The following is a 16,535-nucleotide window of genomic DNA, read 5'->3' as shown; positions in this document are numbered from 1 at the left end:
ACATCCATGCATGCATGCATACATCATCTAATCAAATTAGGTTTCTATGCGTACAAAGATTTTAACTAAAAACAAGACGAGACAAAATTAAGAGGAAACTAACCATCAACCGCCCAACATGATCTTCTTTTTATCTAGATAAACTTTCATTCTATTTTTAATTCAACTTTTACTATGCACCCACTTCCTTTTATTTCTCTATATATAAATACATCCATAGCTTGAAACAAAGCTCATCACCAAATCTTCTTTGTGTGCAAGCAAAAAATCAGTGTTCTTTCTTTTAAGTTCATCAACTACCATAACTGTTCTTTCCTTGTAATCTTTTTTTCCATTTTTTTGTAAAGTTTACCAAAATTATTTCCCACATTTCTTCGTAAATCACTCGCTTCATTAACTTAAAATCTGTTTAGGATTTAGATTCCCCAAAAAAAGTGGTCCCTTAGTGTGTATAAATCTTGTCTCTTGTTATCCCCACATTGACAACCAAAAATTCGATCTTTGTGTGTATAAATCTGTTTAGGATTTGAGAGTTTTTTGGCTTTTGTTATGGCACCTTCAAACAACCCTGTTAATTCTATTTTGAATCGTCTTCGTTCTAGTAGTTTGGATCAGTGTTTTGATTTATGTAAGGGAAAGTTCAGTGTCAAAGGTTGTCCTTTATTACATGATGTTCCTAGCAATGTTAGTTTCAGACCATTTTCGTTGGTTTGTAATGAAACAGAGTCTGATGCACCGTTTCCTTTGGTTCAACGAGTCAAGGCTTTGTCTCACAAAGGTGGGTTCTTAGGGTTCAATACTGATGAGCCATCTGATAGTGTGGTGAACTCATTGGGTAGGTTTACTGATAGGAAATTTTTGAGTATCTTTAGGTTCAAAACATGGTGGTCTACACAATGGGTTGGAACTTCAGGGTCTGATTTGCAAATGGAAACTCAATGGGTAGTTTTAGATGTGCCTGAAATTAAGTCCTATGTAATAATTATACCCATCATTGAAGGTGGTTTCAGGTCTGCTCTTACACCTGGTAATGATGGACATGTCATGATCTTTGCTGAGAGTGGGTCTAGTCATGTTAAGTCATGTTGTTTTAGTTCAATAGCTTACGTTCATGTGTCTGAAAACCCTTTCAACTTGATGAAAGAAGCATTTAGTGCCATTAGGGTTCATCTTAATACCTTTAAGCTCTTGGAAGAGAAGAGCCTTCCTAGTATAGTTGACAAATTTGGTTGGTGCACTTGGGATGCTTTTTACTTAACCGTTGAACCGGCTGGTGTATGGCAGGGTGTTAAAGAGTTTGCCGATGCAGGGGTGTCGCCGAGGTTTGTCATCATCGATGATGGGTGGCAAAGCATTAATAATGATGGTGATGACCCTAATGAGGATGCTAAAAACCTCGCCCTTGGTGGGGAACAAATGACTGCTAGGCTTCATAGATTTGAAGAGTGTGACAAGTTTAGAAAATACAAGGGTGGTTCCTTCTTGGGTTCTAATGCCTTGTCATTCAATCCACAAAAGCCTAAGATGCTGATCACTAAGGCCATTGAAATCGAACATGCCGTCAAGGCTCGTGACAAGGCACTTCAATCCGGTGCTACTGATGTTTCCGAGTTTGAAACCAAGATCAAGAAGCTGAAACAAGAATTGGATGATATGTTTGAAGTAGAAGGAAGTGGGCTCCCAAATGGAAACCGTGAAAGCTTTGACTGCAAGGGTGATGACTTCGGCTTGAAGGCATTTACAAGGGATTTGAGAACCGAGTTCAAAGGTTTAGACGACATTTGGGTGTGGCATGCTCTTTGTGGTGCTTGGGGTGGTGTTAGACCAGGAGCAACTCACCTCGATTGTAAAGTGGTTCCTTGTAATGTCTCTTCAGGACTTGATGGGACCATGCCGGATTTGGCCGTGGATAAAATTGTTGAAGGTGGGATTGGACTGGTTCATCCAAATCAAGCTGATGATTTCTTTGATTCCATGCATTCTCACCTTTCTGAATCCGGTGTTACTGGAGTAAAAGTTGATGTTATTCACGTAAGTAACTTTATAAACTCGAATTAGTACTATAGCATATGTTTGATGAAGCATTGTAATGATTCTATATGATTATGTTCTCAATGCAGACTCTCGAATATGTATCCGAAGAATACGGAGGCCGGGTTAACCTTGCCAAGGCTTACTACAATGGTTTATCGAGTTCATTGTCAAAGAACTTCAAAGGGACTGGAATCATCTCCAGCATGCAACAATGCAATGATTTTTTCTTCCTTGGGACAAAACAGATATCCATGGGCAGAGTTGGTAAGAAACTCATACACGTCTTTTAATTCCCACCAATTTACATTAAGTGTACCAAAAACATGTTTTGGTCTCATCTATATTTCACTACAGGTGATGATTTCTGGTTCCAAGACCCGAATGGGGATCCGAATGGAGTTTTCTGGTTGCAAGGTGTTCACATGATCCACTGTGCTTATAATAGCTTGTGGATGGGTCAGATCATACAACCTGATTGGGACATGTTCCAATCTGACCATGTTTGTGCCAAATATCATGCTGGATCCAGGGCAATATGCGGTGGACCAGTTTATTTGAGCGACTCCCTTGGCTGCCATAATTTTGACCTTATTAAGAAGCTGGTTCACCCTGATGGCACCATCCCGAAGTGCCAGCGCTTTGCCCTTCCGACCCGAGATTGTCTTTTTGTAAACCCTTTATTCGATAATAAGTCCCTTCTCAAGCTATGGAATTTCAATAAGGTACCTCCTTCATTGTTACCATTTTTTTTCTTTACTTGTACATGAAGTTACTTTTCATATATGATCTCAAATTTACGACTTTGTGCAGTATGGAGGTGTTATTGGAGCTTTCAACTGCCAAGGTGCCGGTTGGGACAGTAAGGTTCGAAGGATCATCGGCTATCCACAGTGCTACAAGCCTGTCACTGGTTCAGTGCACATCACCGATATCGAATGGGACCAATGCATGGAAGCTGCTGCAATGGGTGAGGCTGAAGAGTATGTTGTCTACCTAGACCAAGCTGAAAGCCTACTCTTGTTGACACCGAAATCCAATCCGATCCAAGTCACCATCCAACCATCTTCATTTGAGATTTTCAGCTTCGTGCCCGTGAAAAACCTTGGTCCTATCGCCAAATTCGCCCCTATCGGTGTAACTGACATGTTCAATTCCGGAGGGACAATACAAGAATTGGACTACAACGAGACTGGAGCAGCAGCTGCAAGGCTCAAAATCAAAGGTGGTGGGAACTTCCTAGCCTATTCTAATGTTGCTCCAAAGACCTGTTACTTGAACGGTACCGAGGTGGCTCCCGAGTGGTCTGCCGATGGCAAATTAAAGCTCGATCTCCCTTGGACCGAGGAAGCCAATGGAATTTCTGATGTGGTCTTTGTCTTTTAAATTACTTTTATCTAGTAGTTTTGGATTATTGTTTAGGTTTGAAACTAATTAAGGATGTAATTAATCATTCCTCTCTTAAAATTCAAAAATAATGAAACAATCTAAGTTCATGTTTCAAATAAGTTTTAGACAGTAACTACTGCTGTTATGTTATTTGGGTCCAAAAGGATAAGATGTTTTGCAATGTGGAGCTGCTAATGGCCTGAAACATAGGGCAAATTGATGGCTAGAACAGCAACTTGAATGAAATGATGTATGGGACATTGGCCATCTTTTTGGAACAATGACATTAATGGTTCTTAATATTAACTTATTGTGATTAACAAGACTTAATTAATCATATATTAGAAAGACATGTCAACTGAATCATGTCTTTTCATTGAACAAATTTGCAGCAAGGAGAGATGACTGATAGGGGTGTTCCACCATTTTGCCTAAATAATTATTTTATTTATATTATTTAGATAAAAATTTAAATTATTTAATTTAATTTTTTTTCTTTTATTAAGTATCTCAATTTTAAATCCTAAAGAATTTGGAAGAGTACGACCTCATTATTTTTGTGCAGAGATAAATCTTGATTTTTATTTTCGTCCATCTAAATTGATGATTAAACTGATTAACCCATCGATTTTCAATTTAATCGTTTAACTTTATTTAAATAAATTTTATGCCAAATGTTGAACTCTAATTTTCGATACATAATAAAAGATAAAATTGAAAATTGTGTAAGAAAAAGAAAAACAAAACATTATCATTAAGAAACACACCAAAATTGCCAGAAAAGAAGCATTTGAGGGTAAGTGACTGTACCCCATTGCTTTAGTCGTCGTTTTCAAACGTGTCATTCAAACAAAAAAACCAGTGGGTAAGATAACTAATGAACAACTACTAAACAACAGCTTGGTGAGGGAAGAACAAGATACTGAAGTTTCGCATTTAATCAACAAGTGTCCATTAATGTTGCCCCCCCCCCCCCAAAGCCAGCGGTTACATAATCCAAACACAAATCTGGTCAATACCTGTCGGCTTCCAACGCTTCAATCCCCTTGAAAACGAAACAGCAGATTTGAATGGTCATCTTTCTAATATTATCTAATACCATTTCAGATAAAGTGATATATATCATTGAGGGTTCCTTATTACAGGTGTTCATGGTGGGGCTGGACCCAATCAAAAATTTAGTCCCATTTGTTAAGTCCGGATTTGGCTTGAAAAATAGGTTTAAATTTTTGTCCCAAGGTCTAGTCCTTATATAATAAAAATTGGATCAAATTAGTTCATTTATTGTTAAATAGATTAATTTAATCTTTATATTATTAAACAAAATTAAGTTTAAATTGTAATAGAATTAACATTTATTATATAAAAGTGTCCTGATATTACTTTTTCAATTGCAATTCAATTCCAAACAAATAATTTTATTTACAGAACCAAAAAAAGAAATTAAAAATATTAAATTTATTAAATAATTGCCGAAACTATTTTTTTGAAAACAAAAATAAGTTATCGACTTTAAAAACAAAAATTGGAGTCGCCACCGATCCTTTATTAAGGTGTGATCGGCTCACCAAAAAAAACAATTCTGGTCTGTAAAATTTGAGAAAACAGGTTCGGGAGTCAGTTACGCACGAGGAAGGGTTAGCACCCTCGTGACGCCCAAAAATCGGTACCAAATTTGATTATTTTATGTCTTGATGTCGAAAATTTGAAAAGATTTTAAATAGAAATTTTTAACCCGTGAATGAATCTAAAATGATAAAACATTCTCATTTCAAAGAAATAAAACACCACACCCAGTAAGTTAGGGCACAATATTTTATATCTTCAAAATACCAAATATTGCTTTTTGTTTTAGAAATTCTTATTTCGAGATAACGAAATGTCACGACCAGTAAGTTAGGACCCGGCATTTTGAATTCCCGAGAATAAGGTTTTATTTGAAAATTGCGAATTTATTGTAAAATAAATACTTAACTTTCTAAATTCATCGAAAAATGATCACGATCCAGTAAGTTAGGACACGATCTTTCTCGAGAATCATGATTACCAAATATTTAAAATTTTTTTAAAAAAAATGATGATTTAAGCATTTTGACCAAAATCAAAATATATTTTTCTTTAAAAGTATGATAAGATGTTGATGCATGTACATATATGTATACAAAAATAATAAAATAATATAATCAAAATATATATATATATGTAAAGTTTACATAAAAATAAAAATGTAAGCATAACATACTAGTAATTATAAAAATATGAACATATATGTACATATAAAAAGATTAAAAAAAATATTTATAAAAGTGTCGAATAGCATATATACATATACATTATATAAAAAAAATATTTGGATTATAAAATATATAAAAACTATAAAAATATAAAATATAAATATATGTACGTGTACATATATGTATATAGAAACTATGAAAATAAAATAATAATAAAATATATAAAAATATACATATGTATTTTTTTTTTAAAAATGTTTAAATATATATAAATACATACATATATTAACATATATGCGTGTACCTATAGGTGTAATAATAATATATAATATAATTATAATTATAATAACAATAATTAATAATACAATAATAGTGAAAAATAATCAAAAGGACTAAATTAAACTTAAAACAGAAATTCGGGGTAAATCTGAAACAAATAAAACACCGATGGATTATATAGAACACACAATAAACAGTATGGGACCAAAAGGGAAATTAATCCATTCCCTCCAAAACGCTGCGCAACAACACGGGTTAGATTGAAACAGACATAAAATGTGCAGTAAAATTTGAAAGAAATAAAAAAATAAAAAAATTGAAAAACACCATAAAAACATGAGGACTAATTGCGCAAATAGTCCCTTTAGAAGAAATGCACGGATCCAAACGGGTTTATGGGTCGGGTCGCACAGGTCACTTATACGGCACCGATTTGATTTCAGTATATAAAAAAATCTGCTTTGTTTTTAAAATTCATTTTTTCTGCTTTAGAACAAAATAAAAGAAAATGTGAGTAATGCTCTGCTAGGGTTTTCTTTATCCCAAGCCACCACCCAAAGCAGCCGCATCTTCTGGCACCTCTGTCTCCGATTCGGCAGCAGATTTCTTCCTTGCTGGTAAGTACATCCTTCATCTTTCCTTTTGCTACTTCATTTATTAAAAAGAAAAGCAACCCCGAAAACATAAAATAAGAAAAGAGTAAAAGAGTAAACGAAAATCCAAATTCACCTTCAAAACTTTTGCTTTTCTGTTTCTTTCTCCTCTGTATTTTCTTTCTAATTTTTCTTTACAGAATTTTTGCTCACCCCAAAATCGGTTTACAATCGGCCTCTTATACCCAAAACTAATAACTATTAATTAACTCCTATCCTAGCCTGTTGTGATGTGATTCGTGGTTTATTTGCAGGTGGAATGAACGTGGAAACGGGCCTTGTGGAAACTGCCGAACGTGTGAGCAAAGACATGGCTCGATGAACGGTTTGATGAACGTGGGTAGTTGCGGCGCCGAAACCATCAGCCTCTTAGGGTTTCTGTGACCTTGAAAAATTCGGGCTGTATAGTGTTATTGGTTTGGGCTTTATTGGGCCTCATGTGATTGGTTTATATTCAGCCAAATGTGGGCTGTAAACAGTTTTGGGCCCCGGACAAGAATTGGGTATCACAGCTGCCCCTCTTTGCTCGTTGTCGTGTAACGGGAACAGAGCAAAGAGTCTAAAGCCCAATTTTGCCCGGTCATGCTGGACCTTGGCGCTCTTCAAGTAGCCTCATTCCAACCTACTGCGTCTTCAAAGGTATAGGAATCGGTGCTTCAATCCACTCCACTGCAACATCAAGGAGGTAGGACTTGTACCTTGTAGCTTCTCAAAAGAACAAAAATTGCTATTTTTAGTCTGCTCCACTGCAACTTCAGGGAGATAAGACTGGATGCGATCTGCTCTCTGCAACCTCAGAAAGATAAGATCTGGATGTAAATCCGCTCCATTGCAACTTCAGGGAGATAGGATTGATTTCTTCTGTCTGCTCCACTGCAACTTCAAGGAGATAAGACTGGATGCGATCTGCTCTCTGCAACCTCAGAAAGATAAGATCTGGATGTTAATCCGCTCCACTGCAACTTCAAGGAGATAGAATTGATTTCTTCTGTCTGCTCCACTGCAACTTCAGGGAGATAAGACTGGATGCGATCTGCTCTCTACAACCTCAGAAAGATAAGATCTGGATGTTAATCCGCTCCACTGCAACTTTAGGGAGATAGGATTGATTTCTTCTGTCTGCTCCACTGCAACTTCAGGGAGATAAGACTGGATGCGATCTGCTCTCTGCAACCTCAGAAAGATAAGATCTGGATGTTAATCCGCTCCACTGCAACTTCAGGGAGATAGGATTGATTTCTTCTGTCTGCTTCACTGCAACTTCAGGGAGATAAGACTGAAGTTTCACCGGTTTGTTCTCTGGGAACATGACCTGTATAATTCAATTTATGAACCTAATTATGCCTAATGATTAGGATGTCATGATTAGAATAAATCAAATGCTCCTAACTAGACGTGTATGAATGAATGTAAAATATTATTTTTAGATAATGACCCCGCTTAGGTTGTCATTACTCAAAGTTTACTAAGACTTTATCACTGACGTGCTACAACGCCTTCTTACTTGGCTGGCGTCTCCAAAGAAAAACTTAATCAGATTGCCCCCTACTGTAAACTTCAAAGTTTAATCCACTGAGACACAAAATTTGTATCATCTTTTCACTGTAACCCAAGGGTAGAAAAACATGACTTCTCGATCTTCTTTTATCGCAATGTGAAGCACTTTAGACCTCTGTACCATTCTCAAGGTGTCATACCAAATGCCTATGCACAAATGAAAGATTTTCTTCTCCGAGAAAACATCCTCTTATTGCAAGGTGATCATTGCTTGATTGTTCATTGACGCTTTGTCACCAACACGACATCTTGTCATTTTATTTAATCAATGCTTTTGACAATAAAATCCAAAGAGATAGTCTTAATTTAGACTCTTCCCTCTCAGATTTCCCACCTTTAAACCAGGTGTATTCTGAACAGTAGTCCTGTTTCAGGTTCCCATATTATTTAGAAACCTCCAAAGTAATATGCAAAATCCTTTGTAAAAGTTTTATTAGTTTATTAATCGTTATTCTAATGCAACATGCTTTGCCAAAAGAAAGAAAAAAAATGAATAGATAGAATTGAATTGAGAGCATAGCTCAAAATAAATAAATTATCAATAATATTGAGAATAAAAGAGGAATTGACTCGTATCTTGGAAAAGAATAAAGTATTCCAAGAATAAGCAATTCAATATAAATAATATTAAGACTAGGTGTCCCAGATATCACAGTTTGAACTTCTCTGCACAGACTTCCTGAAGACCACTCTGAATCCGACATGTGCTTAGAAGATCTACAGTACTCTGTCGATGCCCCAAGATGTTGCGTCCCCTTTCCTATTGGTTCAATCATTGCAAGATCACCGAATGCGTCACCTGATCAACATTTGAGCCGCCTTTTTTCGGGTTTTCAACTCAAATCCCCTTTGGTCTCAAAGTGCCCTTTACGGGTTTTCACATTGGCCTCTCATTTTCCCTTTTTTTTTAAAGAAAAGTATTTCTTAACTGAATCCAAGTTTACAGGGTTTGGCAAGTCTTTGCCATCCATCTCACTCAAAATCAAAGCTCCCCCTGAAAAAGCTTTCTTTACAACATATGGACCTTCCCAATTTGGCATCCATTTCCCTCCGAAATCCTTTTGTATAGGAAGGACTCTTTTCAACACCAGCTCCCCCTCATTAAATTCTCTAGGACAAACTTTTTTATTTTAGGCCCGCATCATCCGTTTTTGATACATTTGACCATGCCGAACAGCTTTTAGCATTTTCCCTTCAATTAAGTTCAATTGATCATAACGAGATTGAATCCATTCTGCCTCATCCAATTTCAACTCAAATAATACTCGGAGAGAAGGAATTTCTATCTCAATAGGTAAAACGGCTTCCATGCCATAAACCAAAGAGAAAGGTGTTGCCCCAGTCGACGTCCTGACAGACGTTCTATAAGCAAAAAGAGCAAATGGTAATTTCTCATGCCAATCCCTGTAAGTCTCGGTCATCTTTCCCACAATTTTTTTTGATATTCTTATTAGCTGCTTCTACTGCACCATTCATATTTGGGCGGTATGGCGACGAGTTATGATGTCTGATCCTGAATTGACTGCAGACCTCTGCTATTACACTATTGTTCAAATTCAGTGCATTATCAGATATGATCCTCTCAGGCATTCCATATCGACATATGATTTCTTTTTTCAAGAATTTGCTAACTGCTGACTTCGTGACATTTGCATATGAAGCCGCCTCCACCCATTTGGTAAAGTAGTCAATAACCACAAAGATAAAGCGATGCCCGTTAGAAGCTTTGGGCGATATTGGCCCAATGACGTCCATACCCCACATAGAGAAAGGCCATGGAGAAGTCATAACATGAAAAGGTGAAGGAGGTGCATGCATTTTATCACTATAAATTTGGCATTTATGCCACTTCTTAGCATAGCTGATGCAATCCCTTTCCAAAGTAGACCAATAATACCCAAATCTCATGATCTGCCTAGCCATTGTGAAACCATTTGCATGTGTGCCACAGATACCTTCATGGACTTCTTCTAGAATTTTTCTAACTTCTACTACATCCACACATCTTAACAATACTTGATCCTTCCCTTTTCTATACAGGATTTCTCCCTCTAGAACATAGTCAATAGCCAATCTTCTCAGTGCTCTTTTATCATTCTCCGTTGCCTAATCTGGATACTCACGATTCTTTACATATCGGAATATATTCAAATACCAGGGATGATCATCTTTTCCCTCTTCCTCAACATTATAGCAATGAGCCGGGGTTTCAAAAATACTCATCTGGATAGGCTTCATGTCCTCTAACCTATTCACTCGGATCATGGAGGCTAAGGTAGCCAACGCATCAGCCATCTGATTCTCATCTCGTGGAAGATAACAAAAAGTAATGTCATCGAATTCGTCCATCAATTCGAGAACCATCTTTCGATAACTGATCAATTTAGAGTCCCTTGTTTCCCATTCTCCCTTGAGTTGATATATCACTAGTGCAGAATCCCCATACACTTCTAACACTTTGATTTTACGCTCGATGGCTGCACGAATGCCCATAATACACGCTTCATACTCTACCATATTATTTGTGCAATCAAAATTCAGCTTGCTAGCAAAAGGATAATGATCTCCGCTTGGAGATATTAGGACTGCCCCAATTCCATTACCCACAGCATTTGAGGCTCCATCAAAATTTAACTTCCACACCTGATCCATTTGGAGATTTTCTTCCGCGGTTGTCACATACATCAAATCCTCATTTGGGAAATCAAAATTTAAAGGTTCATAATCCACCAAGGCTCTGCTAGCTAAAAAGTCAGCTATTGTGCTCCCTTTCACAGCCTTCTGACTCACATACACTATGTTAAATTCAGAAAGCAAGATCTGCCATCTGGTCATCCTTCCATTCAAAGTAGTCGACTCCATCATATACTTTAAGGGGTCTAACTTTGAAATTAGCAATGTCGTGTGATACAACATATATTGTCGTAATCTTCGAGTTGTCCAAACCAAAGCACAACACAACTTCTCAATAGCTGAATATCTCACTTCATAATCAGTGAATTTCTTACTGAGATAGTATATTGCCCTTTCTTTTCTCCCTGTCTCATCTTGTTGGCCTAACACGCACCCATGGAATTGTCAAATACTGTCAGATACAGTATTAATAGCCTATCCGGATTAGGTGGTGATAACACTAGAGGATTAAAAAAATATTATTTTATTTTGTCAAAAGCATTCCGGCATTCTTCATCCCATACGCCCGGATTATGTTTTTTTAGGAGACGAAATAGAGGATCACATTTCTCAGTTAATTGTGAAATAAACCGAGAAATGCAGTTCAATCTTCCCAAAAAACCCTGTACTTCCTTCTGTGTGTGTGGTGGAGGCAAATCAAGTATTGCTCTGACTTTGTCTGGATCAACTTCAATTCCTTTCCCACTAGCTATGAAGCCCAACAACTTCCCCGGTCTAGCTCCAAAAGTGCACTTTGTTGGATTAAGCTTGAGCTGGAAATTTCTTAATCTCAAAAAAAATTTTCGCAGCACTTGAACATGCTCCTCTTCCGTTCTAGATTTTGCAATATATCGTCAACATAAACCTCAATCTCCCTGTGCATCATGTCATGAAACAAAGTTACCATAGCTATTTGATAAGTTGCCCCCGCATTCTTTAATCCAAAGGGCATCACTTTATAACAGAACGTTCCCCACAAAGTGATAAATGTGGTCTTTCTTATATCTTCTAGATGCATCTTTATTTGATTGTATCCAGAAAAACCGTCCATGAAAGAAAACAATGAATAGCCTGCAGTATTATCTACCAAAGAATCAATGTGAGGCAACGGAAAATTATCTTTTGGACTGGCTCTGTTCAAATCCCTATAATCCACACACATTCGCACTTTCCCATCTTTCTTAGGGACAGGGACAACATTAGCTACCCATTCTGAATACTTAACTTCTTGCAAGAACCCAGCATCAAACTGCTTCTTGACTTCTTCTTTTATCTTTAGCACAATGTCAGGCCTCATTCTTCTGAGCTTCTGCTGAACCGACTTGTAATCCTCTTTTATGGGAAGACGATGCACCACAATATCAGTGCTCAACCCGGGCATATCTTGATATGACCATGCAAAGACATCTTTGAATTCCCAGAGTAACTCAATGAGGTCCTGCCTTGTCTTAGCAGAAATGTCAGTTCCGATCTTTACTTCTTTTCCCTCCTCTAGACTCACAATCTCCAGTGATTCTTTATGAGGTAAGATTTGCTTATCCTCCTCTTCTACCATTCTTAATAAGTCCGGAGATACATCACAGTCTATGTCATCTTCAAAATTCTGTGATCCTTCTAAACACCGGTCTCGTTCGAAAGGTGATTCTGAGTCTGAAGCAGCGTCATTCAAATTATTGATATCTGGGAACCTATGATAAGTGCCAAAGAATATACAAAGAATATATGAATTTATGAAGAAAATATGATTATGAAATGAATAAAAGAATGATGTAAAAAAAAAGAAGAATAAAGAAAGAAAAAGAAAAAAAGAATAATTACTCGAAGGAAAAATAAAAGAATACTAGCTCAAAAATGCATACGAAAAAGTATATTTATTATAATATCCAAGATGTGCCTAATTCATAAAGAAATTATATTTTAAGTCAAATCGACAAGGATGTTCTGCATATTTACTCTGAACAAGCTCTAAAAATTACAGGAATCTCTTCTGCAGTCCAATTGTCCAGATCACTTCCAGGCTCGTAAGGGCGAATCTCTAGCCAAGTCTCTCTTTCAACTGTGTCTAGGGCATTGATGTGAACATCTCCCAATATCTCTTCAACACCTTCCACCTCAAGCACTCTTTGTTCCGGATGAATAAACCCTCCTGATACGAAGGTCTTGGATATGTGAGGAAAAACCAAAGGCTCCCACCTAACTTCATTTCCACTCAGGCGTGCCCTTCTTCTCTCCTGTCTTCTCTCCATTTCTTTTCTTCTTTGTTTTATACCTGGTCTATAGCCCAGACCAAAGCGATCAAACTTTTCTTTCATCACTGGTGCTTCAACTCTTCCTTGCAAATCTCTTCCCAATCCTTTTCCGGGTACAGCTCCTCTTCCCACCATTAATTGAAGGCCCATTTTTGTAGTCTTGGATATCTTCGGTACTGGAATTCTATTCCCCTCAGTAATAAATGTTGTATTAATAAACTCTAAAGTCCGGAAAGAACATTCCACCGCCTCTTCGTCCGTCTCCACATATGGTGCATTGCTGGTCACTGACACAATAATACTTTCCTCGGCATTTATTGTCACTAACCGTTCTTCTGTCACCAATTTTAACTTCTGATGCAACGTTGAAGGCACGGCCCCCGCCGAATGTATCCAAGGTCTGCCTAATAAACAGTTATATGAAGGCTTAATATCCATTACAATGAAATCTACTTCATAAGTATTCGAGCCTATCAGCAACGGTATCTCAATCCTCCCCAAAACCTTCCTTTCCGTCCCATCGAACGCTCTTACTACGTTTTGACATGTTTTCGTATGTGAGATATCCACAGGTAGCCTATTGAGAGTAGATAAGGGCAGTACATTCAATGCAGACCCATTATCAATTAAAACTCCCGACACCAGGCTTCCTTTACACCGAGCAGTAATGTGCAGAGCTTTAGTGGATCCCATACCTCCAGATGATATTTCGTCATCATTGAAGAAGATAAAATTATCAGCGCTTATATTGTTGATCAACCGATCCAATTGGTTGACAGAAATATCACTTACCACGTAGGCTTCATTTAACGCCTTCATCAGCGCATTTCGATGCACCTCTGAATTCTTGAGCAAGGCCAACACCGATATACGAGCTGGCTGTTTATGCAGCTGCTCTACAACACTATACTTACTGTGTTTTAAAAATTTCAAGAATTCAGTGGCTTCTTCTTCTTTTATTGGCTCATTAATCAATGGCCTTAATTCAACCTTCTTCTCTTCCTTTTTCTCTGCTGCAAAGACTTTTCCCTCTACTGATTCTACCTGAGAATTTATCCCACTACCATGCTTCTCAGTATTCACACGAATACCTGTCTTTTGGTTTTCTTTCGCAACACTAATTGAAGCTTCCTTCCCCGAAATTGTTATCTCGCATTCATAATTCCAGGGGACCTTCTTGCTATCCTTATACAAAAACTTCGTCGGCTTTTGAATAACAATCTTCGGTGTCACCTGTGTCTTGACTTCAGTAACCCTAGGGTGCGAGATGATAATCTTCGGAATCCTCGCTTCTGACTCCGATACGCATATACTTCCTTTTCTTTCTTCCTCTTCAAAAAACTCCATTTCTCCAACATCCATCATGCTCTGGACCAGAGCTCTGAACTTCTCACACACCTGAATTTCATGTCTCACCTCATGATGGAACTCACAATAATTTTGGGTCTCGTCACTCTCCACCACATCCGAAACAATCAACCCTCTTCTTACCATTTCCTTCCAAACCCTTCTCAAAGGGATCCTTACCTCAGCAATATTCTCATTGACCTTCTTCCCCATACCTTCACCTACCATGTTTACCCCTGCATCAGTCTGTTTGGGTAATAGATTTTCCGTACCTGATGAATCATCTATCTTGACAACGCCCATCTGAATGAGCTTCTCAACAAGCTTTTTAAAAGCAGTACAATACTCTATGGAGTGCCCCGTAACTCTTGCATGGTAATCGCATTGTGCATTTGCGTCATACCATTTAGGATATGGAGGCTGTAAAGGGGTCAAATAAAATAGGGCAACAACGTGCGCGTTAAATAAATTCTGATACAACTCTTTGTACAACATAGGAATGGGTGTAAACTGAGGCCTCTCATTACTTGGCCTTGTACCAGATTCCTACTTTGATGAACCCTGTTGACCAGACACTACCTTTCTGGGCTGATTCACCGTAATCGATTTGCTATGTGTATTCACGTTGTTTATCTCACCTTCTTTTTCTTTGAATTTTGTCTTCTGTTGTTATTTCCAACATCAATCTTCTCGCTCTTCACAGTACTTTCAATCATCTCACCACTCATGACTATATCAGTAAAATTTTTCGTGGCACTGCCTAGCATGTGTGTGATGAAAGGGGCCTTTACCGTATTTACAAAAAGCATTGTCATTTCTCTCTCAAAAAGCGGTGGCTGGACCTGTACTGCTACCTCCCTCCACCTCTGAGCGTATTGTCTAAAACCTTCATTCGACTTTTTTTCCATGTTCTGTAAAGTAATCCTATCAGGAACCATTTCTGCCACATGACCGTACTGCTTCATAAAAGCCTGTGCTAAATCCCTCCAAGAACTAATCTTAGCACGGCTTAATTGATTATACCACTTTGATGCAGCTCCCGTGAGGCTATCCTGAAAATAGTGTATCAATAACTGGTCATTATTGACATACCCTGTCATTCGCCTACAAAACATAGTAATGTGGGCTTCAGGGCAAGTGGTCTCATTATACTTCTCGAAATCCGGCATCTTAAATTTGTACGAAAGTACTAAATCCAGTACCAAACTTAAATCCTTAGCATCAATCCCATGGCATCTTTCAGTAGTTTCCATCGCTTTGAATTTCTCCTCAATCCGCTTCCATCTTTTTTCCAATTGCTTTGGTAATTCTTCTTTTGTTTTCTCTTTTTCAACTGCTTCTTCGAAATCAGGAACAATAGGATTGGCAAGATTATTCTCAGGACTGGAGCCTGATCCGGCCTGAAAATTCATCGATCTCAAAGCATCGGCTTGAAATTACTGCGGCCTAATCGTAACAGAAAATTTACGCGGGTACACTTCCGCTTGGTGCTGCACATGTAGAGGAGTGAAGCCTGGAGGATACTAGAGTCCATCTTCGCCCTCATCTTCCATATTTGTTACAGGGTTCTTTCCCTTATCTTTCCCTTCGGTCAACAATCGCGTTAACTTTGTCATCATACTTCCTTGTGATTCCTCCATTTTATCCATCAGACTTTGTTGAATCTTCTCGAGTTGTTCCTTCATTTACTGCTGAAGCTGATCTTGCATTTCTTTTTGGAACCCTTCGAGCTTTTCTAACCTTTGGTCCATATTTCTTGATTTCGCTCGTGTACCGTAACGGGGCTGAGTTGGCTGGCTAGATTCCAGGTTAATTGAGGAATGATTTTGATTAATTAGAACCCTTTGATAATTTGCTAATGCATGCAATGCGATGTATGAAAATGCAATGTAGAAAAGGCTTTAATTCTAATTTCAATTACTTTCAGAAAACTTTATTAGAAAATAAATCTCTTTACATAGAATGGGCTACAAATATGGCTTTGCCCTAATACTTAAGACCTTGATCTTTTTAAGCAACGATGTTAACTCTTGTCCTCGATCTGACTCTAGCTCGAACTTTACGCTCAACGTGTCAGCTTGTACAGCTAAAGTTTGTAAGTGATCTACCACTTCACAAATCTG

The 16,535-nt window shown here is 37.7% G+C and overlaps 1 protein-coding gene across 1 annotated transcript; it reads left to right on the top strand.

Moving 5' to 3' along the window:
- Positions 1-164: 164 nt before the first annotated feature.
- Positions 165-3,519, top strand: LOC107946009 (stachyose synthase). The gene is made up of 4 exons (XM_016880192.2): positions 165-2,031; positions 2,121-2,298; positions 2,389-2,756; positions 2,845-3,519. Exons 1-4 carry the CDS (start codon positions 550-552, stop codon positions 3,415-3,417), a joined length of 2,601 nt encoding a protein of 866 aa, XP_016735681.2. The 5' UTR covers positions 165-549; the 3' UTR covers positions 3,418-3,519.
- The last annotated feature ends 13,016 nt before the right edge of the window (positions 3,520-16,535 follow it).

This window comes from Gossypium hirsutum, chromosome D12 (assembly GCF_007990345.1).
Source record: "Gossypium hirsutum isolate 1008001.06 chromosome D12, Gossypium_hirsutum_v2.1, whole genome shotgun sequence".
In the NCBI taxonomy this organism is placed as follows: domain Eukaryota; kingdom Viridiplantae; phylum Streptophyta; class Magnoliopsida; order Malvales; family Malvaceae; genus Gossypium; species Gossypium hirsutum.
Note: the sequence above shows the minus strand (reverse complement) of the source record. Positions and strands in the feature narration are given on the sequence as shown.

Coding starts and splice junctions, on each gene's coding strand:
- LOC107946009 (XM_016880192.2), top strand. CDS start 550: ATGGCACCTTCAAACAACCCTGTTAATTCTATTTTGAATCGTCTTCGT. Junction 2,032..2,120: donor TAAAAGTTGATGTTATTCAC/GTAAGTAACTTT, acceptor TTCTCAATGCAG/ACTCTCGAATATGTATCCGA. Junction 2,299..2,388: donor GATATCCATGGGCAGAGTTG/GTAAGAAACTCA, acceptor ATTTCACTACAG/GTGATGATTTCTGGTTCCAA.